The sequence below is a fragment of the Aquila chrysaetos genome, chromosome 3 (genome assembly GCF_900496995.4).
Source record: "Aquila chrysaetos chrysaetos chromosome 3, bAquChr1.4, whole genome shotgun sequence".
Classification (NCBI taxonomy): Eukaryota; Metazoa; Chordata; class Aves; order Accipitriformes; family Accipitridae; genus Aquila; species Aquila chrysaetos.
In genome coordinates, this window is record NC_044006.1 from 55,714,398 (window position 1) to 55,727,514 (window position 13,117).

A 13,117-nucleotide genomic window follows, 5' to 3' on the forward strand; every position below is an offset into this window, starting at 1 on the left:
GCTGGGTAGGCATCTGGCAGGCAGTCAAGGCCAACCCACCACAGAACTATACTGTTCACCCATTTCCAGATGTAAATCCAACAGATACATTGTTATGTAACAGATACAACAGAGGACATATCCGCAAGTGTCACACAAAGGACGTTCTCTTTCTACCACTACTACATGATTTACAGTGCAAATTCTTCAACAACGGTTTCTCCCTGACACATACCTCATTTTCAACCAAATCAGTTTGTTTTCCTGCATGATGATCATTCTAGAGTCCTATTGTTACTTACACATGAAAATAAACTTTTAAAAATAAATAATTCTGAATGTGAAATTCAGCCCTGCTGGCAATAGCATACGCTCTGCAATCACGGTTAGAGGCAATAAATTATCTTTTGTTGTTTGCTTTTTTTTCCCTGAGATGTGTTCAACTCAAAACCTGACATTTCTAAGCTCATGTTCCCTTTTCATTATCTTAGAGAGGCAGTAAACAAGTTTGATTAAAACCAAACTTAAAACATCATGATTCGAGGAAAAGATTTTATTTTAGGGCTAACAAGTTGATAATAAATAAAGGAATATAATAATGTAATAACAGATGTTCTCATGCACTTAACACATACAATAACAGTGGCTTACACTTCTTTTTGGACAAATTGAGAAGAGGTATTTGGCAATATAAGTTTGAATAGTTTAAAGATTATAGAACAAGAAATTCTTTCTGCTGTTTTTACATTTCTTTTATACAAATTCAAATAAATATTAATACATCTATTTTTCCTCTGATTTTCTGTTCACTTTTAACATGCCCGATAACTAAGCCACAGTAATATACAACTGCCAAGAAAGAGTATTTATGGATTATACTTATTAATATTCCTAAAAATGTATCATATTTATGTCACATTGTGCAAGCTCTTTAGGTAAAATTAGATTCTAGGAAAAATTGCAGAAAATTTAAACTCATTAAAACATATCCAGTGCAAAGGCCAGTCTAGTCCACATATTATGGTACTGTAATGTAAGCCAATATAATTTAAATAATAAAACATGCCTATATGATTCAGAGGAAGCTGAATATGTTTTATGTTTTAAAGATCTGGCATCTAATATGCAGATTCTGCAATATCAGACATTTTTCAAATCTTCATGAGATGGCAAAACAATGTTAAGACTTTATAAGTAGGCTTTGTTTTTTTTTAGAATAACTCACATTAACAGTACTACAGTGGCCAAAAAAGACAAACTATTATAATAGAAATCAATCTGATTAAAAAATTAAATATTCCAATTAACACTGAAAAAGTGTTTGTAATCATTATTTACAATTCATCAATGATACCAGTGTATAACTTCACACAGTCAAAGTATACCACTTTCCAAGCAAATACCAATTCTTGTATCCCCATTCAAGGATTCAATAGTAGTATGTTGCTTATGTGCAACAACATATCAGTTTAAAGAAGGAGATCGATCTGTGGTCCAGAGTAATTCTATATATGGCCATTTGGTTTGCAAGCAGCGTTTTACTGGAGTGTCGTCGGTCTGTAGCATTGGTTCTTCAAAACCCATAACAACTGCTGTGCCTTCTACATACATGACCTGTCAAAATAAAACCAATTATGTCAGCCTATGTTTGTTTAAAAACTCTAAGATGAGACTATTGTTTTCACTGGGTTAGGAGAGGATTTATTATGATACATTGGGTTTTGTTTACTACAAAAATCAAATCCATGAAGTTTTATATACTTTTTTTTTTTAAACAAAATGAGGTATGAAATTGAAAAATCCTAATATCTTTGACTCAAGTGCCTGAAAATCCTGATCAGGCCACATTCATTTGACTCTTTACTTCAATAGACAGTAAAGGGCAAAACTGGGGAAAAAAAAATCTAGGAAATACAATGCAAAAATTCTGTGACAACAGATCCTCTATTACCGTTGCAGTTACAAAGTCTGATGTTGTTATTTTATAAGGACAGTGTTCCTTAGACTTAACTTTATGGAATTCATTTTCCATAAAATGGAACTTCTGTTGCAGATCAGCTCTATTCATAAAACAATATTTAAAAAGCTATAGGCAGAATCCTCTGAAAACAAAAATTTGTTTAAATTTTCTTGATTATGTAAATACGTCCAATAGTAAAGATAAACACATCTTTGAATGCTTTTGCCTACATTTTGGGGTATGAAACTGCTGGAGATTTCACAGGGGTAATTTTAAAGACCTAACTCCAAGCTATTCCAAAGACTGAATATATACATTTTCTCAAAGAGTCTTCTTACTTTAAGTAATTTTTGTTCCCTGTATCTATTAATGTCATACCCTTTTACTGTAAATCCTAATTCAGGAACTAACTTAGAAGCAGTCATGGGTATATCATATATACCCCTCCTTCCAAGAAAGCTAAAAATGAAACAGGTCATTTTTGTCTCCCACTAAATGGTTCCAAAAAATACTGATTTTTGATGCAAGTCTGGACTAGTAAAATATTTCACTAAAAATTCCAAACATCTCAATTTAGATGTAGGGTTACTTACAGAAATTGCAGTTTGTGTTACATCTCCATTGTATAAGCATGAGAAGTGCTCTACTCAAAATGCATAGCTTAAGAGATGCAGTCTAGCCAACTGATCCAGTATACTAGCTAAAATACGATTAGGAACACAAAGCAGTCTCCAATTCCAAATATATCATTTTGGAAGAAAATTATCAAAATAATAGTTTTGTAAAAAGTCTGTTTCAAGTTAAAGTACTTTGCCTGTAGCTATTGTCAGTTTTGCATACTAATCGTTGTTAGAGCCAGATTTATGTTTCTTAAATCTTACCTTTTCGTTATAGTTAGATTGCTTCAGTCCATTGTAATGGTAAACGGTGAATGACTCTGAAACCCTAGAGTCCTAGTAGAAAGAAGACAGTTAATTTCTTGTGACATATACATCACGCCTTGACAGCCTCTTCTCTTTACAACTAGACAGATGCATTTAAACAGGAAGACCCAAGGAAATTGTAAAAAAGTACAATTTCTTTTAGGTGACATCATCTTGAAGATTTTGTTCATTTTACCTTTCTCATCAGAAATAAAAAAAAAAGATATCAGTAAATTGATGGGTAACGCCCCCAAGAGCAAGTAATGATTTTCTGTGTTCATCTGGATATTTTGAACTACAACTTCAGCACTGACCATGTAGAAACTGTCCTAATTTTTAAAGTCAGACTTCTTATGTAGTAGCCATATTTGTGTGTATTTATGACTGTTTGGATGCTACAAAGTTAACTATTTCCTAAGGACCAGATCCAATCTCCAACCCTCCATTTGAGAGCTAAAAAGTAATTTATACCCACACCTGCCTAACTGTAAACTAATTGTGAAGACACCTGTTCAGCCGAGACCTAACAGCAGATGTACTGCAGTTGTCAACCTTCACCATTCCAGGTGTTTAAATGCTTTAGTCCTAAAAGGACTGAAAAGCTTTGCATTTCACTGAGTCAGGAAACACAAATCAGGTGTAATATCATCTCTTTCATGGCTACTGGACCAGGCTCCAAACAAAAGCTTATCCCTTTTTTAAGTACATGAAGGTAAAGGCTGGAATGAGAAGAAATCTGCTCAGGCTACAGTACATCCATCAGATTACAAAAAGCCCTCATTCATTTTTCTCCTCTCAAAGGATTCAAAAACCTTATCTCTGTATGGGTCTCTCACAGCAACCCAGGCTATTCAGTGGAGGGAAGGTGGTGAAAAGAAAGGTAAGCGGTAACTCTACTTACAGAAGTTGCTTCGCAGACGTAAATAAAATCAAGCTTTGCTGGGAAGTAAAGAGGACACTTACTCTTTTCTGTGAGGAAGGTATGCTCACACTGAAGGAAAGGTAAGTGCTGCTTTCCAGTTCCTGTCCCATGGATGTTGGAGATTTTTGTGCAGTAATTGTTGCCCCAAAAAAGGGCTACCGGGGAATTCAGGAATCCCCCTCTCCAGGTGACTGCCCTAAGCACTAAAGAGTCAGGCTTGCTCTCTCAGGCTGAATGATCTTTGAATATTTCTCTTCTAAGCCAACAGCTTTGAAAAGGAAAGCTGAGATACCTTCCTTCTTTTGAGGTGGAGTTTAGTACTTTCCAGGAGAGTAAGAACAGGGGTTTGAATATTCTCAGCAAAGAAGGATCTCTTGAGCACTAGCTATGCGTTCAAATATTGTATAAAGGGGAACATCAACAATTCCAACCATCACTGGCATCTGCTATTTCCTCACAGTATTTTAAAGAAAGACATTCATTTCTGCAGAGTTTCACTTCCAGAAAGAATTCTGAACGAGGTGTCAATACAGGTAAGGGCTCCTGCTATGTCATCCACAGAGCAGACAGATTGAACAACCTATCCATGCCCTCAGCATTCATTAACTGATACTGGCAGGTCCCAGTCCAAAATGTGCTGATTGTTCAGAGTGCACCCTTAAGGCAGTAACACTTCCCACGTTTTGTGCTGGAGTCAGCGAAAGTTCAACAGCACAGGCAAAACTGAGTGGTGGGGAATCATGTGCAGCAGGGAGTTAGTACTTGACAGACAGGCATTGATTGACATGAGGGCTCCAACTTTACAGCAGGTAAAGAGTTCCTCCACCAACTCTCTAGGTGACTAAGGCAGGGATCTGCCCATGATTCCACTATGCTCCCTTCTCCAACTGCCCTTCTTCAGTCAGTGATGCCCTTCAGCAATGGGCAACAGAGGCAGCAGCCCCATAAGATGGCTGTTTTCTCCTCCAGCTACCTATGGCCCACAGTACTGGACAGTTTAGGCACAGCCAATTATGGAGGATGTGCTTTGGCTTTCTGAACTTCATTCTAAGCATCTGGGGCCTAAAATCAAGCAGTGGAGTATTCCAGATTTGCAAGTGTAATATAATTGTAAGAAGAAAGATTAAATTATATCTATTGTATAGGTATTTCTACTTCTGGATATACAAATGAAAGGAAGAAGAAACAGCTGGCAAATACACAATGCAGATGTAATTCTGTAAATCCAGAGAAAATGAACACTTTAACTCCTCCTTTTTCCTCTAGATGATCAATCATCTCTGAATGATATATTCAGTCACTACCGTCTTTTGCAGTGCAGTTCTAGGGTCTTCTGAATGACCAGATCGTTTCATGGTACAGAATACTACACCCAAACAGTGCTGCACAACCCTTAACAAAAAAAGTCTTGCTGAAGGCATTTAAAAAATACTAGTTTCACATTTCCTTGGTTGTAAAAATTAAGCCATATAGTTTCAATGACATGTTAAGCTACAAAAGCCTCCAAAGAAGTATTCCTCTCAGCCCTTCTCTTGCCTCCACCAGCCTATCTTTCCGTCCCTGGGGAAACCCTCTCTCTTCTGCCAATAAAAGCATTTGTATGGCCATGGAACAAGCCTCCACATACCAGCAAAAAGAGCTCTCACCGGACCAGTTCCCTGTTCTGGTTTACGACATATCTGTACAAAGAGGCTCCTGGTGGCAGGAGGGAGGCAGCATGAGGGCACGAAAATGTGAGCCAGGGCAAAGGAAGAAGAGGACAGCAGTGCTAGGTTAACACATGCTTCTCAGTGGTGGTGCTATCTTAATGAATATATGGAAGAGATTGAGAGTTTGAAAGTAATTTTCCATTACCCTGGTAGGTATTGACTTCCACATATGCTAAACATAACTCTATCATGACTTTTTGTTAAAATTTTACATTATTAGAGATATACATAAAAATAGTTTTAAATATGTTTGTAACCTTTTCCCATTTGCTAGCAATTACAGCAGACATTTGTAATATTGATAAAAACAGTATGTTCATTTATTCTCAGAAAACCCAAACTCAGATGAACTTTCTGTGTAGGGAACCAGTTCAATTTCGTATGCAAAATGTTTATATATTTCCTGCAGGTTAGAACTTGTCACTACAATGGAGTTTCCTTCCAGTGTAAAGCTGACAAAATCATGGAGACCTTATGTAAAATGGAAGTCTACAGTTTGTTGTGTAATACAAGAAGTTATATGCAGGTCAGCTGTGTCAAATGAATGCAATAGTTATTATTAAATATAGCTCTGTGATATTGATGGAAGTGTTTAATAAATCTCAAAGTCAAGCAGAACAGACAATGCTTTGCAGTAATAAAGCTATATTGATTACCTGCTCAGGGAAAAATTCTTGCAGAAAGGGACCCAGTAATATGATGCCCAGTCCTTCTGGGTCTAATTTGGTCTTCATGAGGTTTACACTATGACAAAAACATTGAATATAAAAGTATGAGTAAGACTTTTTTATTCTTGCATGACTAAGTTACGCTGTGCTACCACAGTACTGGCTGCCAAGTATAGCAATACTATTCTATTTTTAATCGTAAGTGACAACTGCACCAGAATGGCATGCAAGCTGCCAAAACACAGTTATTTTTAAATAAAAGTAATCTGTTATTTTAAATTAAATAAGTGATAATTCTGAAGGACCACCATATTTGGTAAAATAATTTGGAACCCATATAATCTAAAACCAGGTTTACAGCCCAAAAGGCGTTTTGCTGTCTTGTAAGCATTCTTGAACTTAGATACGTAAACCAGTGATCTTTTAAATACAGCTTTGTAACTGCCAAACAACCTGTTTTTAAATGGAGATTTGAAAAGCCTCCAAGATTTTCCATGTACACTGAAATAAAATTAACAGATACATTTCTTATTTACATCATGTCCTTGATATCAAAGAAGCCAAAACCAATAAATAATGAAAATATTAACAATACTAATCTGAAAGCCTTACTGCATGAATATGGTATAATTTCAAGTCACTACAAATGAATGTCAATTATAACGTTATATTTCTATTTAAGCAATATATTTGTACAGGCATCAGATCGCTCAAACATTTAGTGGCATCTACCTATCCTTTTGCCTAAGTTACAAGTTGTACCGTATACAAGAAAGTCCTCATTGGATCAAACCAACAGAGCGCCTTGCCCTGTATCCTGTTTCTGACATTGGTCAGTAGTGGATGCTTACGATAAGAGTACAACAGGGCAAACATACAGTGATATCCTTAGTTTACCCTCCCCATTTCCAGCTGTCTGCTGCTCAAAGACATCTTCAGTGAGAGGCAGTATCTAAAACACAAAGATATATATTTTTTCTTTCCATGCATGTGCCTAATTGGCTTTGAGCCCATATACACTTGTGGCATTTAATAAACTCAACTCACAAAATTAAAATTAAACAATGGATTCTGGGAATAAGTATCTCCCTCTGTTTTGAACCTGTCACCTGATAATTCGGTTTGTTGATACTTCATTTTTGTATTGTGAGAAGCAATTAACAATCATTCCCTATTTATTATGAAACTCCTGGTTTTAGAAACCTCTCTTCCATGTCAATGGTTGTCTCTCTTTTCCAGGTTGAACAGTCCTAACCTACAATGTTCTTTTTTAAGATGGAGTTAAACATCATGCATTTATACAATGGCGTAATTCCTAGAAATCCCACTGCATATTTCTGTCTATCACCAATTATCAGTTTAAATCTAAGATCTGTTCTCTGAATGGTAGTATCTAGTTCACAGCCCAACAATGTGTATGTAAAATCAGGATTGTTTTATCCCCTGTGCAATCAATCTACATTTACTGTATTGAGACTTCTCTGTTACCCTATCTTCCAGTAACTTCTGCTGCTCTTCCACCTAATTTTTTAGTATCTTGAATACTTTTGTATCAGCAGCAAACTATCATATTAATCCCTACCTTCAAATCCTCACCGGTGCCATGACAAACTTCACAGACCTAATACAAATTCCTGTAAAATTCCTCTAATGATCTCCCTCCATTAAGAAAAAATGACATTTTTACCCTTTGGATCAGTTATTTATCTACAGGAAAACCTTCCTTCTTATCCCATTTTACACATTAAACATTTACATGTGAATTCTCCCCAGCTTGGCTTTCAAATCTTTTTCTAAGTACTGTTGTCCATTTGTCACCTTCTCATTCTGGTTCTGTCTGGTACCAGAACAGTTTACAGTGGTATGTAACCTAAAATAGTTCAGCAATTTCATTCTGATGTTTCTTCAGAATTTTGGGGTTTTTACTTATTTTGACACTTCAGACTCTTAATTACTTTAACCACCCATAAAAAGGCTTAAGTGTGGAAACCTCCCTGTAATCTTCCCCAGTGAAGATGAAGAAGAATTCACTTCACTTTTCTTACTGACTTTGAATACTTTTTAATATTGGGGATCACCTATCAGAACTACAGACCTCTTGCAAATCTCCTGGTTCTGATGGGCTTAAAAAAAAATACTATTAGCTTTTATTTTATAAATTTGCAAATTAGTCTTCAGAAGATTTTAACTCTGCTTTATTTTGTATTTACATTTAATGTTCCATAAATGTAGATTCTTCCCTATTTTTTTCATGTAGGCATTACATTTGCCTTTCAGAAGACAGTCTGAGCTTCTCATAGCTGCCTCTTCCAGCACTTAGGCCTTTAACCACCTAGGTCTCTTTCATCGGGGGCTGCAGGCAGACGGTGTCTTTCTAAGGTCTTTTTGATTATTGTTGCATGTAAGCATTTTATCCTTCTGGCTACCACTTACGTGTCTTCATTTTGAAGTAGCTTCCTTTCTTGGTCCTAACATAGTACTAGTAAATTATTTGGCTGCTTTTTGTTTCTGCCTCGGTACACACAGAATACGTTATGCAATTCTTAAGAGAGTGGCTCTGTTAAGGCTCTTGGAAGAGTAATTTTAAAATTCATAAAACTGAATGTGATATTCTATAAACTATGTTAATTTAATATCTTAAAAAAAAAAAGAAAGAAATTTCACTACTCAAGTGAAACTACAACTGAAGATTTGCAAGATACTGGACTTTAATCCTTCTATTGCTTGTTCTTACGGCTCTCAAAGTACAAAATTTAAGATATTTCAGTAGCTGTCTGAAACGTGCTCAAATTCTTGAAATACCCTAACACAGTTGTAAAAATATTGTGCTTGTAAATGGAACCAAGGCAGATTTAAGTAAAGATAATTTTGAAAATGCACTTAAAATTAAGTAATAAAATTAAAGCAAGCTATATGCTCACTAATGAAATACAAGAACTGTTTAAAAATGCAGAGCCATACTAAGTTTTTAAGTATGGACAGTGTACAAAGTTAAATCAATTAAGCAGGAGGGGAGATTTAATAAAATTCGATTGCTGTGTTTCAACTGAGACTTTTTCATTCAGCAAATAGCTAACACTGTTCAATGTTACTGATATTACAGCAGAGCTACCAAAACAAGTGTGAGCACATGCTTCAGTCACTTCAGTGCAAAGTCTAGCGTCTTAACTGAAGAGGTTATGAATGTTGGGGTGATGATACCAATGGTCTTTTTACTGTTATGGCTGAGAAGTGTGTGGGGACAAAAGCCTCCAGCACTGGTCAAATAGACCGATAGGATAAAATATTTTAAACCAGCTAAAACTAGATGGACAGATGTACTCAAACTGGTGCCCTAAAGAGTATCAGATGGTTTTTATAAACAAATGGACAAAACAAACAAGAGAGCTGGGTTCTTGGATGTATTTACTAAAAGGCCAGAAAATTTTACTAAAATCACATGCAATGGCATTTAGTACTTGTCCTGGGTTCAGCTGGGATAGAGTTAATTTTTACAGGAACCTGGGAGTTGGGGGGGCATAGCCGGGGCAGCTGGCCTGAACTAGCCAAGGAGTTATTCCATACCATGTGACATCATGCCCAGTATATAAATGGGGAGTGGGCCGGGGGGGAGGGGTCTCCTGCTCTCTCTCTCTCGACTTTCGGTGGGGGAAGTGGCGGAGCGTCGGGTCCCGGGTGGTGAGCAGTTGCACTGTGCATCACTCTTTTCTGTATACTCTTTCATTAGTACCGTCGTTGTTGTTGTAACTTTTTTTGCATTGTCCCAGTAAACTGCCCTTATCTCAACCCTCGAGGTTCCAGTTTTTTTTCTTTTCTCTCCTCCGTCTCCCCCCTATCCCACCGGAGGGGGGCGGGAGGAGTGAGCGAGCGGCTGCGTGGTCCTTTGTTACCCGCTGGGCTGAAACCACGACAGTCCTTTTTGGCGCCCAACGTGGGGCACGAAGGGTTGAGATAACGACAGATCTGGCTAGAGCGTGTTGAAACAAATTTGTCATACGCATTCCTTATATTAGATAAATAGATGTTAGTCACAATGTTGATTAATTTGTTTACATGGTGGCGTTTTGTAGGTCCTTATATGCTCTATGTATTGCCTGTAGTTACGTTTCTCACCTCTGGGAGAGTGATTGGGATTATCATTTTGCTGTACTGGGCAATGTCGACTTGTGAAATGATTACATCACTGGTCATGAGGTTAAGCTGGTATCTGTATGAGGCAGTGATATCATTTCCATACTTTGGGCACCTTCTATCGGATTTTATTGGTAATTACAGCCAATCCATGGGGAAATTAGGGGGGGATACTTCCCCCCGTCCGTTCGCCTCCCTTCTCTCCTTCCGACTAATTACAATAGCTTTTGAGAACTTTGAATATCCTTGGAATGCACAAGCCAGTGTGCTGTTAGTGCTATGCCTCCTGAATATGTTTCAGGTCTTGTTTAGGGCTACAAAAAGGCTCTTTAAGAGTACCACCCAGAGATCTGCCCCAAAGCTGGATATTCATGGGTGGCACAGCATGTGGGAGGATATGGGCAGGTATCTAGAGAACTTCTCACCCCCAGTGGCTTGGAAGTTCACTCCCGAACAACTACAGAACCCTCATGAAGTGGTAGAATATTTGAAAGAAAAATGCTGTGGCTATTCCAAAGACGTACAACTTGCTGCACTGTGCTGGGCCCTGGCCAGTATCTGCCAAACACTGCTTGATATTAGGCAGCACCCTCAGGGAGAAAAGGGGGAAAAGATGGAAAACAGGACAGCAGGCACCGTGGCTACCCCTCCCCCAGCAACAGGCAGCGCAGCTACCCCAACCCCGGTGACAGATACTGCAGCTAAACCAGAGAACCAACCTGTGCCAGTATCAGTCGCCCCTGTACAGAAAAAGAAACACACAAAGAAATCAGTTCGCTCAGTGAGAGATGAAGATGAACCAGGGTCATCATGAGAACAGGAGGAAGAGGCAGAACCTGAAATAATCACCCGATCTCTATCCCTGAGTGAGTTGCGTGACATGCGAAAAGATTTTAGCCGCCACCCAGGTGAGCACATTGTTACCTGGCTGCTCCGATGCTGGGATAATGGGGCTCGTAGTGTGGAATTAGAGGGTAAGGAAGCCAAGCAGTTGGGATCTCTGTCTAGGGAAGGGGGCATCGACAAGGCGATTGGGAGAAAAACACAAGTCCTCAGCCTCTGGAGGCGACTTCTGTTAGGTGTAAAGGAAAGATACCCCTTCAAGGATGAAGTTACATGTCACCAAGGCAAGTGGACCACCATGGAGAGAGGTATCCAGTACCTGAGGGAATTAGCCATGCTGGAGGTGATTTATAATGATCCAGAAAATGCGCAGTCACCCATAGACCCAGATGAAGTCCAATGCACACAACCCATGTGGCGGAAGTTTCTACGAAGTGCACCACCAACCTATGCCAACTCATTGGCAGTAATGTCCTGGAAAGAAGGCCATGGACAAACGGTGGATGAATTGGCTGTCCAACTCTGGCAATACGAAGGAAGTCTCTCTTCCTCCCTACGGGCCTGTGTCTCGGCTGTAGAGGAATTGTCCCGAGAGTTCCAGCAATTCAAAGTGGATATGTCTTCCTCCCCACCTGTACAGGCCCGCATCGCAGCTATTGGGAGTAAGCATTCCTCTGCCCAAGAGAGAGGAGAGAGAAAGTACACACGACGGGCTAACCTGTGGTTTTACCTGCGTGACCATGGAGAGGACATGAGGAAGTGGGATGGAAAACCTACTTCAGTCCTGGATGCACGGGTACGGGAGTTGCGAGAAAAAGCAACCAGAAAAGAGGATTCTTCTTGGAAAACTGCTGCTCCAGTTTCCTGTGAGCAGTCCCCCAGATGCAGTAGATGGGCTGATCTCATTTCTGATCCTCTTGAAGGGACTTCTGATTCACGTGTGCGAAAAGTGAGTAACGAATATTCTAACCAGGATTAGAGGGGCCCTGCCTCCAGCCAGGTGGAGGAGAGGGACAACCGAGTCTACTGGACAGTGTGGATTCGATGGCCTGGCACATCAGACCCACAGGAATATAAGGCTCTAGTAGACACTGGTGCACAATGCACCCTAATGCCATCACGTTATAAAGGGGCAGAACCCATCTGTATCTCTGGTGTGACAGGGGGATCCCAAGAGCTAACCGTATTGGAAGCTGAAATGAGTCTAACCGGGAATGACTGGCATAAACACCCCATTGCAACTGGCCCAGAGGCCCCGTGCATCCTTGGTATAGATTATCTCAGGAGGGGATATTTCAAGGACCCAAAAGGGTACCGCTGGGCTTTTGGTATAGCTGCATTGGAGACGGAGGAGATTGAACAGCTGTCTACCCTGCCTGGTCTCTCTCAAGACCCTTCGGTTGTGGGGTTGCTGAGGGTTGAAGAACAACAGGTGCCAATTGCTACCACGACGGTGCACCGGCGGCAATATCGCACCAACCGAGATTCCCTGATCCCCATCCATAAGCTGATTTGCCAATTGGAGAGTCAAGGAGTGATCAGCAAGAGTCACTCACCCTTTAATAGTCCCATATGGCCCGTGCGGAAATCTAATGGGGAATGGAGACTAACAGTAGATTATCGTGGGCTGAATGAAGTCACGCCACCGCTGAGCGCTGCTCTGCCAGATATGTTAGAGCTTCAATATGAACTGGAATCAAAGGCAGCTAAGTGGTATGCCACAATTGACATTGCTAATGCATTTTTTTCCATCCCTTTGGCAGCGGAGTGCAGGCCACAGTTTGCCTTTACTTGGAGGGGTGTCCAGTACACTTGGAATCGACTGCCCCAGGGGTGGAAACACAGCCCCACTATTTGCCATGGACTGATCCAGGCTGCACTGGAAAAAGGTGAAGCTCCAGAGCACCTGCAATACATTGATGACATCATCGTATGGGGCAACACGGCAGAAGAAGTTTTTGAGAAAGGGAAGAAAATAATCC

General features: G+C 39.6%; 1 protein-coding gene across 5 annotated transcripts in view; it reads right to left on the bottom strand.

Moving 5' to 3' along the window:
- Positions 1 to 517: 517 nt before the first annotated feature.
- MINDY3 (MINDY lysine 48 deubiquitinase 3) overlaps positions 518 to 13,117 on the bottom strand; it is a 67,825-nt gene continuing 55,225 nt past the window's right edge. For all 5 annotated transcript variants that reach the window (XM_030008298.2, XM_030008297.2, XM_030008296.2 and 2 more), the window contains 3 exons: positions 6,150 to 6,237; positions 2,821 to 2,892; positions 518 to 1,593 (listed from right to left, as the gene is read on the bottom strand). In XM_030008298.2, coding sequence (XP_029864158.1) covers positions 1,444 to 1,593; positions 2,821 to 2,892; positions 6,150 to 6,237 — 310 coding nt within the window. In that variant the 3' untranslated portion in view covers positions 518 to 1,443. The remainder of the gene's footprint in view (positions 1,594 to 2,820; positions 2,893 to 6,149; positions 6,238 to 13,117) is intronic.